This window comes from Leptopilina heterotoma, unplaced genomic scaffold (assembly GCF_015476425.1).
Source record: "Leptopilina heterotoma isolate Lh14 unplaced genomic scaffold, ASM1547642v1 Lhet_114, whole genome shotgun sequence".
NCBI lineage: Eukaryota > Metazoa > Arthropoda > Insecta > Hymenoptera > Figitidae > Leptopilina > Leptopilina heterotoma.
Genome location: NW_025110833.1, coordinates 1,834,731 through 1,854,614, shown reverse-complemented (window position 1 = coordinate 1,854,614; position 19,884 = coordinate 1,834,731). Strand labels below are relative to the sequence as shown.

At 25.0% G+C, this 19,884-nt stretch overlaps 3 protein-coding genes across 6 annotated transcripts in view; 2 read left to right on the top strand and 1 right to left on the bottom strand.

The window, feature by feature from the left end:
- The window catches only part of LOC122508156, a 45,116-nt gene extending 44,004 nt beyond the window's left edge, over window positions 1-1,112 (bottom strand). Inside the window, exon 1 of the mRNA XM_043621297.1 lies at window positions 725-1,112. The gene's annotated coding sequence lies outside the window, so the exon portion shown is untranslated. The remainder of the gene's footprint in view (window positions 1-724) is intronic.
- A 505-nt stretch (window positions 1,113-1,617) lies between these two features.
- Window positions 1,618-5,079, top strand: LOC122507659 (cyclin-dependent kinase 9-like). Of its 3 annotated transcripts, none has more exons than XM_043620510.1 (9): window positions 1,618-1,636; window positions 1,838-1,949; window positions 2,190-2,404; window positions 2,500-2,584; window positions 2,668-2,758; window positions 2,868-3,034; window positions 3,199-3,440; window positions 3,574-3,721; window positions 4,495-5,079. In XM_043620510.1, the coding sequence occupies exons 3-9, from the start codon at window positions 2,298-2,300 to the stop codon at window positions 4,840-4,842; spliced, it is 1,188 nt and encodes a 395-aa protein (XP_043476445.1). In that variant the 5' UTR covers window positions 1,618-1,636; window positions 1,838-1,949; window positions 2,190-2,297; the 3' UTR covers window positions 4,843-5,079. The 3 variants fall into 3 exon arrangements, with proteins under 3 accessions (XP_043476445.1, XP_043476430.1, XP_043476437.1); XM_043620495.1 differs by having other exon boundaries at window positions 1,632-1,737; XM_043620502.1 differs by lacking the exon at window positions 1,618-1,636 and adding an exon at window positions 1,714-1,732.
- A 1,114-nt stretch (window positions 5,080-6,193) lies between these two features.
- Window positions 6,194-17,665, top strand: LOC122507601 (roquin-1). 2 transcript variants are annotated; one of them, XM_043620407.1, is made up of 16 exons: window positions 6,194-6,388; window positions 8,370-8,532; window positions 9,640-9,847; window positions 12,469-12,687; window positions 12,784-12,959; window positions 13,107-13,440; window positions 13,583-13,817; window positions 14,027-14,193; window positions 14,319-14,554; window positions 14,739-14,846; window positions 14,965-15,176; window positions 15,281-15,399; window positions 15,961-16,102; window positions 16,402-16,471; window positions 16,748-16,936; window positions 17,335-17,665. In XM_043620407.1, exons 2-16 carry the CDS (start codon window positions 8,371-8,373, stop codon window positions 17,452-17,454), a joined length of 2,697 nt encoding a protein of 898 aa, XP_043476342.1. In that variant the 5' UTR covers window positions 6,194-6,388; window position 8,370; the 3' UTR covers window positions 17,455-17,665. The 2 variants fall into 2 exon arrangements, with proteins under 2 accessions (XP_043476342.1, XP_043476350.1); XM_043620415.1 differs by lacking the exon at window positions 8,370-8,532 and having other exon boundaries at window positions 6,197-6,388.
- Window positions 17,666-19,884: the final 2,219 nt, after the last annotated feature.

Here is a 19,884-nt window from a genome sequence, read left to right as displayed (position 1 = left end):
GCGATAGAATCCCTTTTTTTCTATTTCTTGAATTTATAAAAATCCGAAATTACTTCACACGCGGAAGTATCGCAATTTCTTTTATGTTAATTCGTCCATTATCGGAGTTTAAATATTTGAATATTAATGACTTTCGCAATTTAGGTTCAAAACTTTCAAAAATAAAAATAAATAAAATAATTTTGAAAAAAACTTCGTCTCTTGAATTTTCAGAAAAAATACACTTTTTCTTGAATTTTGACTGAATTTAAATCCATTAGTTTAATTACTATTTCTATAGTTAAATTATTTCTTTATTATTAAATTATTTCACTAGGTTCTATAGTCTTTAATTCTTTAGCGTATTTAAATACATTGGCAAAACTATAAACATTTCACACCAAAATAAAAAAAAGACAAGAAAATAATTTTCTACGTTTTATATACAATTTATATTGCGTGAAAAACATGAATATTTATATCACATTTAGATACTCTATAATTTGGTATTGATCTCAGATCTATAATAAAACATGAACATCATAATACCTCTTTGCTCACGTATCATTTGTAAAACGTCACTTGACACGCGAAAAAATTTTTTTATTTTTCTTTATCTCTGAAATTTCCTAACCTAAAAAAACAAAGTTTTCGAAATGTTACATTTTTTGGTATCAAAACTAGACCGCAAAATAAATAACTAAATTAAATAGTAGAGATTCGATTGTAGTAATTATACACGTACCGTAAAATTTGATGTTCTTTTTTAATTTTTTGTATAATTGTTGACAACTGCTGACAACATGCAGTGATGACAGAAAACTGCGTTCACTGAAATTTGTTTTTTTTTTGTGCACTCTATTTCTTAAAACGTAAATATTTGCTCTTGTTTTTAAAGTTAAGTTTTAAATTCGTGTATAGGAAATATCACTGTACACCTTGTACACTAACAATTTAAATACTTGCAAAATCTATATAAAATAACAATGCTTCAAAAACTTGTAAATTACACAAAAAACACTATTTAAGTCTTTCAAATTTGGCTAAATTTTACTGTCGTCGACTTGTAAATTGCAGAATAAATTTAAACAATTTATTATTATTATTAAAACATTCTGAAGTCAATATTTACAAATTGCTACAGATAAGAAGTTTTTTTTCTTTTTGCAAAACAATATCGACCGTAAGGTTAAGTTAATAGTGCACTTTTTCTCCGCACTTGTCAACTTAAGCAGCACTAAAATGCGCCTAATTTAAAATAACCGTTATTTTATTACTAAAAATAGTAATTATTACATAATTTTCTAATCGTTTGTAAAAAATTGTTTATTCTAAAATTGTTTAAAAACAACAATTTTTATGCTTTTAAATGAGATCTCTTAAATATTTTAAGCATGTTCAAATTTTCCCGGTTGACATCTATTGGTCAATTTTTGTACTTCCTCTTTTGTTGACGCTCATTGGCTGCATTTTTTGCGGCCTCTTTAAACTTTTCTGAAATAATTACAATCCAAATAAATAGGATAAATATAATCGTGAAACCTTTATAAAAATTTATTAAACAAATAGTATTTGAGTATTTTAGTTGTCTTTTAATAAGTGAAGTGTGGAGAAACATTTTTTTTAATTACAAACGACTTTTATTTACATTCTGACAGTTGGTATTAGTGTTTAAAGTGCTTAATTAAATACAGATGATAAAGACGAATTAGGTCTTTGTCATAAAATGTTTATAATTTACTAATTAAATAAAGTGAGGTAAAATTTATATTCTACTGCACTTGAAGATTTCATTGTTAATAATTTGAAATTAATGGGAAAAGAGATAATTGTGATTACATAAAATGTCTGCTTTTAGGTTATGTTCTGACAGTTCCGTGCGATCGGTTGAACGACAATTTGTGATTTTAGTATTAAAAGAATAAATTTGAGAAATCAGTCTTTTATTATTGAATAATATACACAGGAAGGTATGTTTTTTGTTATAGTTAATGATAAATTGCTTCTAGAGTTATTTTTAGTTCTGTTGCAATTGTTTTTGGGTGAAATATGTTTATACAGTGTTCGCTCAATATTGGATTACATATTTCATTGAAATATCAGATTTGTTAGGCTTATTTTACTTTTTTTTCTCTTTTTCCCTTTTAATTTAATGTTTAATTAGTAAATTTTGTTAATATTAGCAATATTTTGTATTTTTTATCCACTAGGTCAATAATTAACGTATAAGGACACGTCAAGTTCAACAATTCGACTTTTCTTTTTTTGTAAAGAAAAAACAGTTTCAATTTCTGCGAAAGGAAATTTTTAATTTCACAATGAGTGAAATAGATAGACAAAAATATATTCAAGAATTTGATTTTCCATTTTGTGAAGAAATTAGTAAATATGACTCATTGGTTAAAATTGGCCAAGGAACATTTGGGTAAGTAAATTAATTTTTAAGTATTTTTTGTTAATGCTTTACCGAATATTTCTATTTTGCTTTTGAAATTTTATTTTTTTATTTTTATATTTCAGAGAAGTTTTTAAAGCCCGTGACAGGAAAAATAGTACGAAATTCGTAGCAATGAAGAAAGTTTTATTGAATAATGATAAAGAAGGAGTGAGTAGAAATATTTTTTTTATAGATGTAAAAAAAATTTACTGTCCGTTTTTTTTAATGGGAAATTTTTATACTTTTTTCAGTTTCCAATAACTGCATTGCGTGAAATTAAAATACTGCAATTACTAAAACACAAAAATATTGTGAATTTAATCGAAATTTGCAAAAAGTCAGGTACTTTTTAAACTTTTTAATTTTTTGAATTGTTTCTAGAAAACTGTATTTTTTTATTTTATTTATTTTATTGAAAATAATATAATGTCTCATTCTCGATTATTTTCAGCAATTTCAGGCAATCGCAGTCGTTCGACTTTTTATCTTATATTTGATTTTTGTGAACACGATCTTGCCGGATTGCTTGCGAGTCCAAAAGTAAAATTCACATTAGGTGAAATAAAAAACGTGATGCGGCAAATGTTGAATGGATTGTATTATATTCACAGTAACAAAGTATGTTTTTTTTGCAATTTATGTTACAATCAGAAATTTTATTAAATATAGTATTTAAATAAATTAATCAAATTAAATTTACTATAAATAAATGAATTAAATTTACGATGAGTAAATTGAAATTGAAATCGATGGGTTTATTTAAAAATTTTCTATTTCAATAGATACTGCATCGTGATATGAAAGCTGCAAATATTTTAATAACGAAAAACGGTCTATTGAAATTATCAGATTTCGGTCTAGCACGAGCCTTTAGTGAAAGTAAATTTAATCAGCCGAATCGATTTACAAATAAAGTTGTTACACTTTGGTATAGACCACCGGAATTATTACTCGGTGCTCGAAATTACGGTCCAGCTATCGATTTATGGGGCACTGGCTGCATTATGGCTGAAATGTGGACAAGGTACACGATGATGCAAAATTATTATTTTTTTATTGAAAATATATTTAAGTTATTTATTTAGAAAATTAATTTTTTTAATTCAGAAAATTTGTTTTTATTTGTAATTAAAATTTGTAAAATAATTCTTTTCTAGAGCTCCAATAATGCAGGGCGCTACTGAGCAACAACAATTAACATTAATTTCTGAATTATGTGGATCAATTACTTCAGAAGTTTGGCCTGGAGTGGAAAACTTAGAACTGTTCAATAAAATGCATTTAATTTCCGGCCAAAAAAGAAAAGTGAGTTTAATTTGCTTTTATATCTCAGAAAAGTTATTATGGTTTTTTATAAGGAAAAGTTTCTTATTTTTATTCTTAATATTAAAAAATTTTTTCTAACTTCTTTAATACTTTTTCTTGTTAAATGATTTCAACTTTGAAATTAATGTATTGAAAATCGTTGAATTCTTGCAAAGAATTTTATCAAAAGTTTTGAAAATAATTGAATTCCAGCAAAGAATTTTATAATTTATGAAAATAATTGAATTCTTGCGAAGAATTTTATTAAAACTTGAAAATACTAATTCAATTCTTCTGAAGAATTTCTTTGACTTTTTTTAATAATAGAGTTTTTTTTTAATAATTTTAATTCCAAATTTTGAAAGTAATTGAATTTTATGAAGAATTTCTTTCAAGTTTTTAAAATAATCGTTTCTGTCAATAATTATAATAATTAAAAATGTGACTATTGAATTTTATTAAAATTCATTGGAAATAATTGAATTGTTTTAAAGGATTTATTAAAATTTCTGAGCAGAATTTGATTATTTATGAAAATAATTTAAATCTTACGGAGAATTTTACAATTTATTAAAATAATTGATTTATTTTGAAGAATTTTATCAAAATTTAGGAATTTATTAAATCCTTTCGTGAAATTTTAGAAAATTAATTTAAAAAAATATTAAGTGTATGAAAATGAAATGTAAAAATTATTATTTTAATTACTAATTATTAAATTAGCAGTAGTTGATTAAAATAAAATTAACAGAAACGTAATTTCTTTTCCGCAGGTTGTGGAGCGATTGCTAGTACATGTAAATGATAAACTCGCTTGTGATTTGATGGATAAACTTTTAGTTCTCGATCCAAGTAAGAGAATTGATTCTGATACGGCCTTAAATCATGATTTTTTCTGGACAGATCCAATGCCATGCGATTTGGGACCAATGCTGGCGAAACATTCTCATAGTATGTTTGAATATTTAACGCCACGAAGACGAGCTTATGCCAAAAATCCACTGCAAGTTAATGGTGGACCTTCCAAGCCTAGTACGAGTAAAGTTAATGACAATGGATGCGAAGATTGGGTTTATAAATCGGAACTCTATTTAGCATTTCCCGGTTACTACTGTGTTTAAAATTTGTGTCTGCCGATCGTCAACAATTTGGATTTTCTAAAAGAAAAATTTTAGAATTTCCACTCGTCTATTTTTAGAAACATGATCGTCGAGGGCAAAAGGTTCTCAATTTAATATTTTTTTCTTTTATTTAACTTTAAATTCTATTCGAGCCATAATGAAAAAGTTTACTTCAAAAGTAATTCTTTTATTTTTAGACTATTTTATTGTTTTTAGTATTTAAAATTAATGTTGATATTCATTTTAAAAATTGATATTGAATGTTAATTTGGATATTTGTTTGAAATTTTCTAATTTAGAATGATTTAAAATTTTTTGTTTTTATCGAAAGTTTATATTTTTATTAAAATTTTTATTAGAAAGGGAAAAAGAAATTTACTTAAACTAAAATTAATTAATTTTCAAAATTTAGAATATTATTTAGTATCAACATTGAATTTTATTGTCTATAGTAAAAATTACTATTAAGATTACAATTATTATTAATATTTAATAATAATTTTATAAAGTAAAGATTAATTTTCTTATTTTGTATAATTTTATAATCTTCGCTTAACTTTTTGGCAAGATTATTATTTTTATAATTTGTAAATATTTCTTTTTTTTTACTTTAAAAACAAACATTTAAAATTAGAATAAGTTTTATAAAACTGTTGATAAAAATCGTAAACCGTAAATAAAATGTTGAATTTATAGAAATGAAAAGTATTTTTTTCGCGTACCAAAAAAAATTAATCTCTTTGCGAAAAAACTATTTTTTCCATAGGTAAGTAAAAGTTATTTAATTTCTTTTAAATATGAAAGATTATTAATTATTAATTATTAATATTTATTATTGAAAAATTAATAATAAATTTTAAGGTAATTTTTTCAGCATTTAAATTTTGCCGCCAAACAACGATTCGATTATTGGTTCGATATATTTTAAATATCGAAACACAGTTTTCGGCTGGGGAAAACAATAAAAGCAATAAAAGTAATGAAAGTTTTAGGCTGCGTCTACAATAGAAAAAAATAATGTGTAATTTGTAGTGTAATGTGTATTGTTTTTGGCATTGACAACTGTCAGGGGCAATTACACTGTATATTACACAATTTTCTACACATTATTTTTTCTGTTGTAGACGCAGCCTTAGTAATTAACAGTAACAAGTTATTTTATTGTTCTAGTGTTTATATCGAGCATATATTTTTGTTTTTTTTCAGGTAATATTTTAAATTAACACACACAAAGAAAAGAATTCAATTTGAATACACTCGCGTTGAAAGTCACGTGATCCAATCAAAATGGCTCTAGCGGAATGTTCCAGAACTTACAGAAAACACTGACGACACCTGGTGAATTGATTGCGAACGAAATTATTTCTATATTGTTTCTTCGATGAAATTACTTATATGAGAAATTGAGAAGTGACTAATCCAAAATATCATGTCAAGTTCATCTCATTATCTGTGCTTTGCGGATGTTCGTTAAATATTTCGGTGAAAGAATTATAGGAGATGTGATTTGTTAATTAATGTAATGTTTTCTGAACGTAATCACGAGGTAAGCGAAAAATCATAATATTCCGTTCTTTATAATCCAATGTCGTGAAAGATTGCATTTCGTGGCACGGTGTTGGAATCGAAAGTTTAATATATATGTATTTAAAATGAGAAAAAAATGTTTGAAACCAGAAAAAATTGCAGTGTTAAGTTAGTCAATAAAGAAAGAGATTAATTAGAATAAAAATCTTCACTATTATCGACTCTTGCGAGCTACGCAGACGTCATGAAAAACGTTTTTTTTATCGTTTCTTTACGTCGTCGTGATCAACATTTTCTTTTTTTCCTCGAAAGGACGAATCTCGAATTGATACGCAACGTGGACGATATGCGACGTACACCTGGAAATTATTTTTTAACCGTTAATTTATTAACATTACGTATAGTCACTATTTTTCTTTATTATACTATAAAAAAAATCTCTGAAAATTATTTTCTCTTCACTTTTTGATGATATTGATTACTCTCGACAAAATGCAGGCAACATACTTAGGGAACGGATTACAACATATTGTGCAGTACAGTAAATATTCCTTATTTTTTTTCGAAAAAACAACAAATTTAATTTGTCTCTGAAATATTAGATCGAGTTTAAATAAATATGATCGAGTTTTGATAGGGAAAAAAAGTTATTGTTACTTGTTTACGTCGTGACCTCAATTCTAGAAAAGAATTTTTATTTTCGTAAAAATTTAGCAATTTAATTAGAATAGAATTGATTAGAATAAAATTCTCAACAACTATAGTTTTTGCATTTGAAAATGTCTCGTATTTCGAGTTTAATATTGACAATATTATCGTATTTTTATTATTGTTTTTTTAATTGTTTATTGTGTTTAGTGATGGTAATAGTACTATTCAATTACAATTATTCTTTCGTCATTAAAAACACAAAATAAACTTACTCATCGAGATTCTGCAGTTTTGTATTTGTTTGCTATTGCGTCATTCTCTTAAATATAAGTTTTACGGAATCTAAGATTCATCCAGCTATACTTTAAAAAAACGAAGGAAAAAATCTAGAACGATTTAAATTCCTACTAAATTCTTTTTTTGATTTTTAATTTTTAATTCTAGTTTGTAAAATTTTATTATCGAATAATAGAAGTGTGGAAAAAATGTAATAAAAAACTCGTTTTACATTATTAGCTTTTCATGACTTTTATACTTTCTCTTCTTCACTTTTATAATTTTGACCCAAAAGGAATTTTTTTAGACCCTTGAAAAATTGGAGAAAAAATCGTGTTTTTTTATCGTCTTAGGAAAGTGATGAAATTTAATTTCGGAAATTAGATTTGAAAAGTAAAAAAAAATTTACCAGGAGAAGGAAAGGAAAAACGTTTTCATAATTGTGATTCACTTGGCGATATTTATTCGACTCTATTGCACAGTATAGTAACAGACTTGTTGATTACTAGATTATTTTAGCCACATAAATACCGCAATAATGTTTGTAAGCGAAAGCATTTCCTTGTTCGATTAAAACAATAATGCGAATCATAAAAATGTTCAATTTTAAATTTACAATCAGCGCCGTTCAGAATTTCCGCAAAATTTTGGCTACGAATTAAAATAAGAAAACAAAATTTCGAAGGAAAATTATTTTTTACGTCCAATTAAACTTGAGAATAAATAGCGAATTAATTTCGATAAAATAGGGAGAAAAATTTGAAAGTTTTGAATTAATTATAAATTTAGAAATTCATTTTGAATTTAGAAATGAAATTTTGAATTTAGAATTATTTGGAAATAAAATTTGAATAATTCGGAGTTAAATTTGAAATTATTCCGCGAATGAAATATGAAGTAAAATGATTTAATGAAAATAAAAAGGAAATGAAAATGGAATAAAAACGAAATTAGAATGAAAATAAAATAATAGAAACGAAAAATGTTGTAAGGTGTGGCGCATAAAATTAAAAAAACAAGGAACGTATAAAGACTTCTCTGGAATTATACACCTTACTTGTATTTTTTTATAGAATGCCAATACAGGCACCTCAGTGGACTGAATTTCTTTCTTGTCCCGTTTGCTGCCATGATTTCGATGTGGCTATACGTGGACCCATATCTTTAGGATGTGGCCACACAATATGCCGCACGTGCCTTGCAAATTTACATCGTAAACAATGTCCATTTGATCAGGTATGTAATGATGCTTTCACTGCAAACAAAAAAAAGCAAGTGGCATTCACTAATTTCACAAAAAAAAAACCAAGTGAATAAATTCATTCAAAAAAGAACCAAAAAAAAAATAAAAACGTCCCCTTACGAATCAATATCATCGGTCGATTACTACCAATCAAATCACTATTGGTTATTTTATTTAAAAAAAAAACATTTATATCTTTCATGTCCAGTCAATTTTTTTTTCGAAAAAAAATTTTTAGGACTTTTTAGAAAGATTTGGAAATGTTTTATTCCGATAGTAAGTTTGTCTTTTGTAGTACTTCAGTACGATTTTTATTATTCTGTAAGGAAAATCCCAAATTTCTATTAATGGTCTACTTTGAAAATAGAAATTCATAAATACTGCATTATTCATTATTTAATATCATGCTCTATTTTTTTACAATCGGTTTCTTTCTAGGTTCCAGCGAATCGACATGAAATGACTTCTTTTACTTGAATAATTTTATGACTACGCTAAAAAAATTTTCAACAAGATATTTTTTTTTCTTTTCTCTTTAATTAGAATCCTTTATTTTTGTTTGAATCGTTTTTTTATTGGAAACCTTTTTTTATTGAATCACCTTTTTATTTTAATCCATTTTTTTATTTAATCACTTTTTATTTTAAAACCTTTTTTATTTCATCACTTTTTTATTCCAATCATTTTGTATTCAAATCAGTTTTTATTCGAATCATTTTTTTACTCCAATAATTTTGTATTCAAATCATTTTTTATTCGAATCAGTTTTTACTCGAATCATTTTTTATTCAGATCAATTTTTATTCTAATCAGTTTTTATTTGAATCACTTTTTTACTCCAATCATTTTTTATTCGAATTAGTTTTTATTTATATCATTTTTAATTCAAAACTATTTTTTTAGTTAAATAATTTTCTATTGAATTCATTTTCTTTTAGTTCAATTCATATTTTTCTATTTCGTGTCTCATATTTTTTATTGCATTTTCAAATTCATAAATTTTTTATTTTTTTTCGTAAATGCAAATACAAATAATTTAATGTAGTGTTAATTTTCTTTGGCAATTAATAATTGAAACTTTTTTCCGTTCTTTTTTTCAGAGTTCTATAAATACGGAAATAGAAAGTTTACCAGTGAATGAAGCCTTACTTCAGTTAGTGGGAAATCAGGTTCCAAACAATGTTGCAGTGAATTATCAAAAATTATTGCCTCCCGACGAACTCAATCATTATTTGGTGGCTAAACGATGCATCGAGGAGCTTGCACTTTATTTAAAACCATGTCAAGCAACTCCAAATTCCACTATAGGTATTGAAAAAAAAAGTTTTATTATAGACATAGATTTATTTATTATTTAAATAAATATAAATTGTACATTTATATATAAATTTCAAGAAATTGTAGATTATAGAAAATCTGTACATTAATAATTCCGATAATTCGTTCGCAGTTTCAAGTCAGTTTTTTTATTTCCTAACTTATTTAAAAAACTGTTCTCTTTAAATGTTTAAAATTTTAAAATTAATATATTGAAAATTGATTCCTTCGAAGTATTTTCTTAAAATTTTTGAAAATTGAATTTTGAAATATTACAAATTGAAAATCCTATTGAGAAATTTTATTAAAATTGTTGATAAGGATTTAATTCTTTCGAAAAGAATATTTTATTATTTATAAAAATAATCCAATTTTTTTGAAAAAATTAGTTTTAATTAAATTTCTACTAAAAATATTGTTATTTATGAAAGTAATTCAATTCTTTTGAGAAATTTTATTTTAATTGAATTGAAAGTAATAGAACTTCTCCTACAAATTTTATTAAAATTTTTAAAAATAATTGACTTTCACTTTTCAAGATTTTTTTTGAATTTTTTGAAAATAATGGAGTAGTTTTATTTAATAATTTCGAAAGTAATATTGAATTTTATGAATAATTTCTTTCAAGTTTTTAAAATAATTGTATTGGTTAATAACTATTTAATCATTTGATTATTTAAATTTGTAAAAAATTTTAGAAAATAATTAAATTCTTCTCAAAATTTGATTACAATTTTTTATAATAATTTAATTCACTCACGGAATTTTATTAAAATATTGAAAATAATTGAATTCATTAATTGAATTCTTTTAAAAAATTGTATAAAAATTCTATTAAATATAATTAAATTCTATGTTGCAATTTTATTAAAAACAATTGAATTCTATTGAAGAATTTTATCATTTTATTTATGAAAAATGAAAATATTGAGTTTTTTTTGTAATTTTTGAATTGGAAATTTTGAAAAAAAATTGAGTTAAGAGATAAATTTCTTTAAAGTTTTTACAATAATCGTGTCTGTTAATTATAGAATTGTATTTAATTTTATAAAAATTTTTAGAAAATAATTAAATTCTTATCACAATTTTATCACAATTTTTTTAAATAATTGAATTCATTCGAAGAATTTTATTAAAACTGTATTAAAAACCATTGAATTCTCTCGAAGAATTTCATTATTCATGAAAATAATTAAATTCTATCAAAGAATTTTATCATTTTATTAATGAAAATAATGGAGATTTTGAATAATTTTAACTGAAAATTTTAAAAATAATTGAATTAAGTGAAAAATTACTTTCAACTTTTTAAAATAATCGTGTCTGTTAATAATTGTAATTAAAAATTTGATTATTGGATTTTTAAAAGTTTTTTGGAAATATTAAATTTTGAATTCTTTTCGGAATTTTATTATTTTATTGCAATGTTTGAAACTATCTGAATTGTTTAGAGATATTTTATCAAAAAATTGAATTCTTGCGAAGATTTTATTTAAATTTTTGAAAATCCTAATTAGATTCTTTTGAAGAATTTCTTTGATTTTTTTAAAATAATGGAGTTTCTTTAATATTTTATTAGTTTTTGTAAATAATTAAAATTTTTTAAGAATTTCTTTAAGTTTTTTTGAAAATTATGTTTTTTTAATAATTTGAATTGAAAATTTTGAAAATAACTGAATTAAACGAAGAATCACTTTCAACTTTTTAAAATAATCGTGTCTGTTGATAATTATAATTACAAATTTTATTATTTTAAATTACAATTTTTGAAACTAACTGAATTCTTTAGAGATATTTTATAAAAATTGCACTGAAAATTATTGAATTCATAAGAAGAAATTATTATTTATGAAAATAATAAGATTCTTATAAACCATTTTATCAAAACTTCTGATAATAATTGGATTTTTTTGAAAAATTTAATTATAATTTTTAAAAATAATGGAATTCTTTTGAAAAATTTTATTATATAATTGTATTGAAAATAATTGAATCCCTGCAAAATATGTTATTATTTATGAAAATAATTGTATTTTTGTGAAGATTGTTATTACTCTTGAAAATAATGGAGTATCTTTATAAAAATAATTTAATTCTTGCAAGAAATTTTCCTGTTTATAAAAATAATTAAATTATTCCGAAGAATTTTACTGTTTACAAAAATAATTGAATTCTTCCGAAGAATATCATTATTTATGAAAATAATTTAATTCTTGCGAAGAATTTTGTTAAAATTTTTGAAAATAATAAACGATAATAACTAATTATGTACTTAATAAGTGGATTTTTTAAATTTTGAATCTGAAATTAATCAAAAAATTAAGTTTATATTTGAAAATTGTAAAATATTTTGTAGTTTGCATAATTTGGTAACGCGGGGAACATTTTCTAGTTTATATATAAAATTTAAACAATTGTAGAAAATTTTTAGGAAAATATAAATGATTTTAAAAAGTTGATATAAAATGTAAGTTATTGTAGAAAATTGATATAAAATTTAAATACTTGCAGAAAAATGATACAAAATTTAAATAATTGTAGAAAACAATTGAAACAAAATTTTTAGTTTTCAATGGAACTGGAATTTTTCCTTTTTTCTTTTTCGAAATTAGGAGTGGGACTTGTGTCTCGACCGATGCAGAGAAAACTGGTGACATTAGTTGGATGTCAATTAGTGGAACCAGAAGGACGGGCACGAGCCGTGAGAGCCGCAAGAAGTTTGGGCGAACGATCAGTAACGGAACTTATTTTACAGCATCAAAATCCTCAGCAACTCAGTGCGAATCTCTGGGCTGCGGTTCGCGCTCGAGGATGCCAGTTCCTTGGACCCGGTAATTTTATTTTCATTTTCTTAATTTTTTTCCCATAATAATAGACACATTTTTTAAAATTGCTTTTTGTTGATTTTAATATTTTCTTTTTAATAGCAATGCAAGAAGAGGTTTTGAAGCTCGTTCTATTGGCTTTGGAAGATGGATCGGCTCTTTCTCGAAAAGTCCTCGTTATGTTCGTCGTTCAACGTTTGGAACCTCATTTCACACAGGCTTCAAAGACGAGTATTGGCCATGTCGTACAACTTCTGTATCGAGCAAGTTGCTTTAAGGTAATATTTTAATTTTTAAAATTTTTAACCATTCGTTAAAATTTGGTTACGTGTTTTTTCTTTCATTTGTGGTTTTGCAATTGAATTACGTATCGAAGCGAGAAGAATCTATTTTTTTTTAATTTATGATTTTTCATATTGAAATAGGTATCGAAACGAGAGGGAGATTCGTCATTGATGCAATTAAAGGAAGAATTTCGTACGTACGAAGCACTGAGACGAGAGCATGACGCTCAAATAGTTCAAATAGCAACTGAAGCCGGATTACGAATAGCTCCTGATCAATGGTCAGCTTTATTGTACGGCGATACTGGCCATAAATCTCATATGCAGAGTATCATTGATAAATTACAAACGCCACAGTCATTTGCCCAGAGTGTTCAAGAACTTATAATGGCTCTTCAACGTACACCCGATCCAGGACAATTAAGTAGTCTACGACCGCAATTGGAACTTTTAGCAGCCATTGATCCTAGTCCAGGTTAGAAATACTTCAAAATATAATTTATTTAATTTCCTGAGTTATTTTGATTTCTAATAAAATACTTTTTTGAGGTACTTTTATTTTTAAATTACTTATGTTTTAATAGTAAAATTAATTTTGTGACTATTTGATTTTTCAGAAAGTGAACCACCCTCTTGGGTAGAATGTCGAGAGGCATTAGAAGCAGTGAGAACTGTCGTATCTGCCTTAGTAGAATTTATACAGCAGCATGGCAATAGAAAATCACAAGACGGAGCTCACAATACGGGACAACCAAAGTATAAAGTCAGCATGTGTCGCGATCTTGCTATTAAAGGATCTTGTCCACGTGCCACTAATTGTACATTTGCTCACAGTGGCCAGGAACTCGATAAGTAAGTAAAAAATCACAAATTAAAAAAGGAGTTTATAGACAAAATTTATAGTAAATTACAAAATATAGAAACAAAAAATAGAGAATGGATAAACAATAAAGAAATAGAAAATAGAAAGAAATAAATAAATAGAGAATGGACGGAAATAATTATTGAGCTGAACTAGTCAATAATTTAAAAAAAATTAAATTTGTCTACTTTTATTCCAGATATAGATCAAAAAATCGAAAAATGAGTATAAGATCGAATTTACCATTAACTGGAGTTTCGGAATCCAAGGCTGAGAAAACTGTTATTACTCCAAGTAGTAAAGGATTTAAACAGTGCGATGATACAAATTATCCTCCGAAAAATCTCGATTGCGTTCACCGCGAAGGTACTGAACAATAGAAAATATTTACTTACAAACAAATTTATTTAGTAAATAAGAATAATAATAATTAACATTTTGTATTATAATACTAATTTTGTAAATTTATTGTTTGATTTAATTTCGTTTAGGTTTCACCCCGATTGTGCAACATCCGACTGTTACTAATGAAAATAATTTTATTGGATCGTTGACCAATTATATGCTGCCTCCACCACAGGGATTTCCCTCGAAAAATGACGTGCAACATTCGCATTATATTGTACCAGGAATGCCCTTGGATTATTCGGCCACTAATCTACAAATATGGGAGCCAATGCAAATCTCCAATAATGTTCAAAACAGTCAGCAGAGCAACAACAAAAAGGTTTCATATTCAATTTGTTTTTTTAATTACAATTTCTGTTCTGATTTTAAAAATTTTTTAAATATTTTGTTAAATTCCAATAAATAAAATTTTATTTCTTCCTATTTATTATATTTATTGTAAATATTTTCTTATAATATTTTTATTTAAACTAATAAAATTGTCTTTTATAATTATCTATTAGCAAAGAACAGTGGCCAAAACTCTCGCAATGTTGTTGCAGAGGAAAATGGAGATAATCAATCAACTAGAAAATATTGTTGGAAAACAATCAACTCCAACGATGAAAACGGTATTTTAATTAAATTTTTCAAAGAATTGAAATATAAAATTTGAATTAAATTAAAAAAATACAATTTTAAATTAAACATTTGTGCGTGAAAATATATGAATTTTTGTTTTAATTTCAGAATTACGATATGCAAGGAGATATATTGACGCCAAATTTTTCAATATGGACAAACGCTTCTGGGAATCAAATAACACCGGCGACAAATATAAATTTTAATAATTCATTTCGTCGGCCTGATTCTGTGCTTTTCGATGATGAATTTGTACCTTTTGATGCCTCAACTGCCAGCAATTATGGTCCAATTTCAAGACTTTCAAAAACAGTTCTTAGGTAATATTTAAAAATAATTTTATCAGTAATAAATGATTGGAATTTTTCTTTTAGAAATGATAGTAAAAAATTGTTTCTCTTGTTTTCTTTTTTTAACACCAAAGGCCAGCTAATGGTATACAACAGACTGGATATTATGGAGAAGGAATTACATCTCCTTTACCGACAATACGACCAGTGCCTGCAACCAGTCCAATCGCACCTTGGTATTATGGTCATCAACGTGAGTAATTAATAATTAATTAATTACCAATTTAATTTTAAGTCTTTCTTTTATTCCCGAATCAGGGTTGCCACAGGTAAGGGAAGTCAGGGATTTTTAGTAAAAGTACTGGAAAAAATTGAATTTTTAAAATTCTTGAGAAAACTCTGAATTTTGATGTTTTTTTTGTTTGTCTCGTAAACTATGAAACTACAGCGAATTTTAATACAAAACCTTTAATTTTTTCTGTTTTTGACAATAATTTCTTTTTAAATAACTTAATTTTTTAAGAACTATCATAAAATTATGACTTATAAATTATTATTGAATTAATAATTTTTTACAATTTTCATAAATACTAGATTAATGGAAGAATTTTAGTTAAAAATACTAAAGAAAAATTGAATTTTGGAAAGGTTACAAATGATTCCAGAAATTCAATTATTTTCAAAAGTTATAGAAATTCTTCGCAGAATTTTAATTAAGTTAAACAATTTTTAAAAAATTTTCGTCAAACTTTCAATTATCTTTATAAACAATAAAATTCTTCTTCGGAATTCAATTATTTTATTTTTTTTTCAGCTTACACCACAATTAATACCAACGGAGATATACCACCAGTCGCAAATTCTGTCTTTAGCGAAGGTTTCATAACATTGAGTCGAAATGTTCCAGAGCAACCTTCACATGTACAATTTTCAAGACAGGATTGCATGTCCAAGGAGTGAGTATTATAATTTATTATTGACCTACATAATAATAATAATAAAAATAATAATAATAAATATTTATTAAATATTATTTTGATAAAAGAATTTAAAATATTTTGTTTTTGAATAATTTATATTTCTCCTTTTTTAAAAAAGAATTTAATTAAAATTGTCGAAAATAATTGAATTTATATTAAAATTCTTGAAAATAATCGAATTTAATTAATATTGGAGGATATTAGAGTTTTTTTTTGTTGTAAATTCTCTTGTTAGTAAAAATGTCGTTAATTGTTACATTTTATAAAATTTGCAGTTTAATCTTGGAATCACAGAAAGTGAAACAACAATTGAAACACTTGGAAAAGAAAATAAACGACTTGAAGGTATTTTAAAAACACAATTTTCTAAATATTTTCATCGTTCACCGTTGATTTTTAAATATTTTTCTATATTTTATGATTTAAATTCCGTTATGGAGAATTTTCTGTTAATTATAATATATATTATTAAGATGATGAAAAAAATCGATCACTCCGAGTCAGGATTTCAATCCTGACTCGGAGTGATCGATTTTTTTCATCATCTTAATATTTTATCGACCGAGTGATAGCATCATTATTATATATATATATATAATATATATTCTTAATTAAATATAGCTGGCCACGCAAGGTGCTGCTTTTAATGAAGGTGAAAGGCTGACCCAGGAACTGCAAATGATTGAGGCAGGCATTAGAGAAAAGGAGAAAGATGTTCGTAATTGGAATCCCTACAGTAACACTTCCTGGATTCAGCCGCCAAATAATTTGACTAATCACGGTTTAAACAGAGATTATAAATCAGAGGAAGTAGGTTTTTTAATTTATTTATTTCAACATTGTTTCAATATTGTTTCAACTTTATTTCAATATTATTTAATTGAAATAAATAAATGAACATTTAAAAAGAGGGGAATGTAAAAACTAAATAAATGAAAATAGGGATGTAAAAAACTGAGTAAATGAAAATGGGGATGTAAAAAACTAAGTAAATAAAAATGGGTATGTAAAAAACTTAAGTGAATAAAAATAGGGATGTTAAAAAAACTTAAGAGAATGTCAAAGTCGATGCGATTTTTACACAGAACTTCAATGAAAAAATCGCATCGACTTTGACATCCCCTTAAGTACATAAAAATGGAAATAAATAGAAACAGAAATTTAAAGAACAAAGTAAATAATAAAAATAATAACGAAATTTTTCTCAGGAGGACACGTACGAAGCAGCGATTGCTAATGATATGCGAGAACTCGAATTACGATGGGATTTTGAATTTCAAGAACAAGAAAAGCGTTGGTCCAATGAAGAGGACAGCATTAAAAAGTGATGCGCGAACAACTTGGAATTTAGTTATTTTAACGAGACTGGAAATACATTGGCATTAAAAGGGATTAATGTTCGGGACATTTGGAACGTTTCATTAAAAACGGCTATTATAACTTTGTAATGGGGTAAGTTTTTATCTTCTACTTGAAACTTGGCGTTTCTGTTTCAATTTTTTTTTCTCTTTTTTTTCGTCATTCCCTCTCGATAGATTCGCAAAGCTTAACAAGATCGAAGTTTTTTTTCAAAATGATAACGAACATAGAATATTACAACGTCATTGTAATACTCGTCAATTGTTCACAAAAAAAAGAAAACCCAGTACGGCATATATTTAATGCGTATTTTTCCATTTTTGAATCCATGATTCAATTCATAAAAAAAAAAGAAAAATTATGCGAGAGCGAAACGAACAAAGTGAACCAAGAACAATTTTGTTAAACTTTCAATAAATTTATTGAAGGTTCTTTTATTTTCATTTTATTTAAGTAAAGAAAACATTTTTCTTTTTATTAATCTTTGAATATGGGTAGTTTTTTTATATTCTCACCAAGTAAAAAATGAGAGGGTCTTTTAATTAAAATCAGGAGCGCTTTGTTTGCTTCACTACGCATATTTTCGAATTATTTCACTAGCAATAGTGAAACAATTTAAATAAATAAATAAAGAACTGCCGTGACAAAAATTGAGGATAAACTGTCACCTTATTTTATTTTAATTTTTTTTTCAACCTCAGAGCTGACAAGTAATTCCCCTATAGTCATGGTAAAGTTTATTAAAAAAAAATATTAATATGTGTGTATACTGTAGTCAGAAAATTGTTTTTTAAGATAAACAAGTGATTGTGAATGCCGATTTGTTAAAATTTAACAGAAAAAAAAATTAACGTCGATGTTTTATAAACATGACAAAGTATAGCATATTTATTTATATATTTGCGCAGTGAGGCAAAATAAAAAAAAACCTGTAATATTGTTTTACATGTAAAAAAAAAAGAATATAAATTCAGGACGAATGTTATTTAAAGAAAACCCAGAAATAAGATGGGTTAACACAAAAAGAAACCAATATTATAGAGGCATATTAGACGTTGAAAATGTAGTGTAAAATCGATATGTTTTACAAAAGAGAAATTGCAAAAAAAAAAAAAAAAAAAAAAAGATTTATGTCGCTAGCGTTGATATTATTCAGTAAACATTCTATCTTTAGATTTCAATGCGCATCCTCACGAAATTTTACGACGGAATTAAGAGTATTTACAAATTTCGGATAAATTTTTTCTACTCTCGACAGTCTTGGAAAAATTTGTGAATTCTTTTTTCTTTAAATACTCTTTTTACCTTACCGATTACAAGAAATATGCAAAAGATTTAGGAATAAAAAGTTATACTTTTATTCTTTTTCATATTTTTATTAATCGAGTAAAATTTTTTTTAATCGAGTAAATTGAATTGAAATTAAATGTTTTGATTTAAAGAAAATCATTTTTGATATTATGTAATAAAAAAAATGGACTGTTTTTAAATTTACAGTTTTGGGGAAAAAAGACTTTTTCATTTAATTGGTGAAAATTTTTATCAAATTAACGAATTAAATAATTTTAAATACTGAATTTTTTCGAGTAGAAAGAAAAAATTCAGTAATATTGACTGACGAGAGTGAAAATATTCCTTTAGGAAAAATATAAACTGCCCAGTGTACGCGCTAAACATGAAACAAATTTATATCTTTTTTTATTTTATATACATATTCTTTGAAAAAGGGTTTTCTAGATCAAATTTTTGTAACAAAAATTGATTTTACTTTCGTTTAAGTGATAAAAACCTAATTTTAATAGGTTTATAAAGGGGAGAAATTTCTAATTTCTAATAATTCTAATATTGCTTTTAGTTGTGTACGCTTTTTTAAAAAGAAACGATTATTTTTTAAAAATTTGAAAATTTCTTTTAAAACGAAATTGTTTTTCTTTTTTTTTCTAAAAAAAAGAGGACGTACTCATTTAGTTTATTAATCTTTAATTAGCTAAAGAAGACTGAAATGAGTGATTGTTATACAAGTGCAAAACAAATCTAGATTTAAAAACAAAAGAAGAAATTGTTTTTAATTTTTTTAAAAGAAGGAAGCATTTTTAATTTGCTAGTTTTTATTTTTTATTTCGTACTTAATGACAAATTGCAGCATTTAAAAAAAAGTTAGTCAAATTTTTCATTTGTTGTTACGTTGGTTTTTTTGACATATTTATTGAAAATGTAAATTTTATTTAGAATTTTAATTCTGTTTTCGTTTAATCTAAAAAGTTATTTTTATTGATTATAATTTTAAAAATTAAAATTTTTTTTTCGTTCAAACTAAAATTGAATTTTTCCGTTTTTACAATTTTACAAAATTAAAAAATCTTTTTTGTTATTTTTACCTTTTTTTAAAATTAAAAATT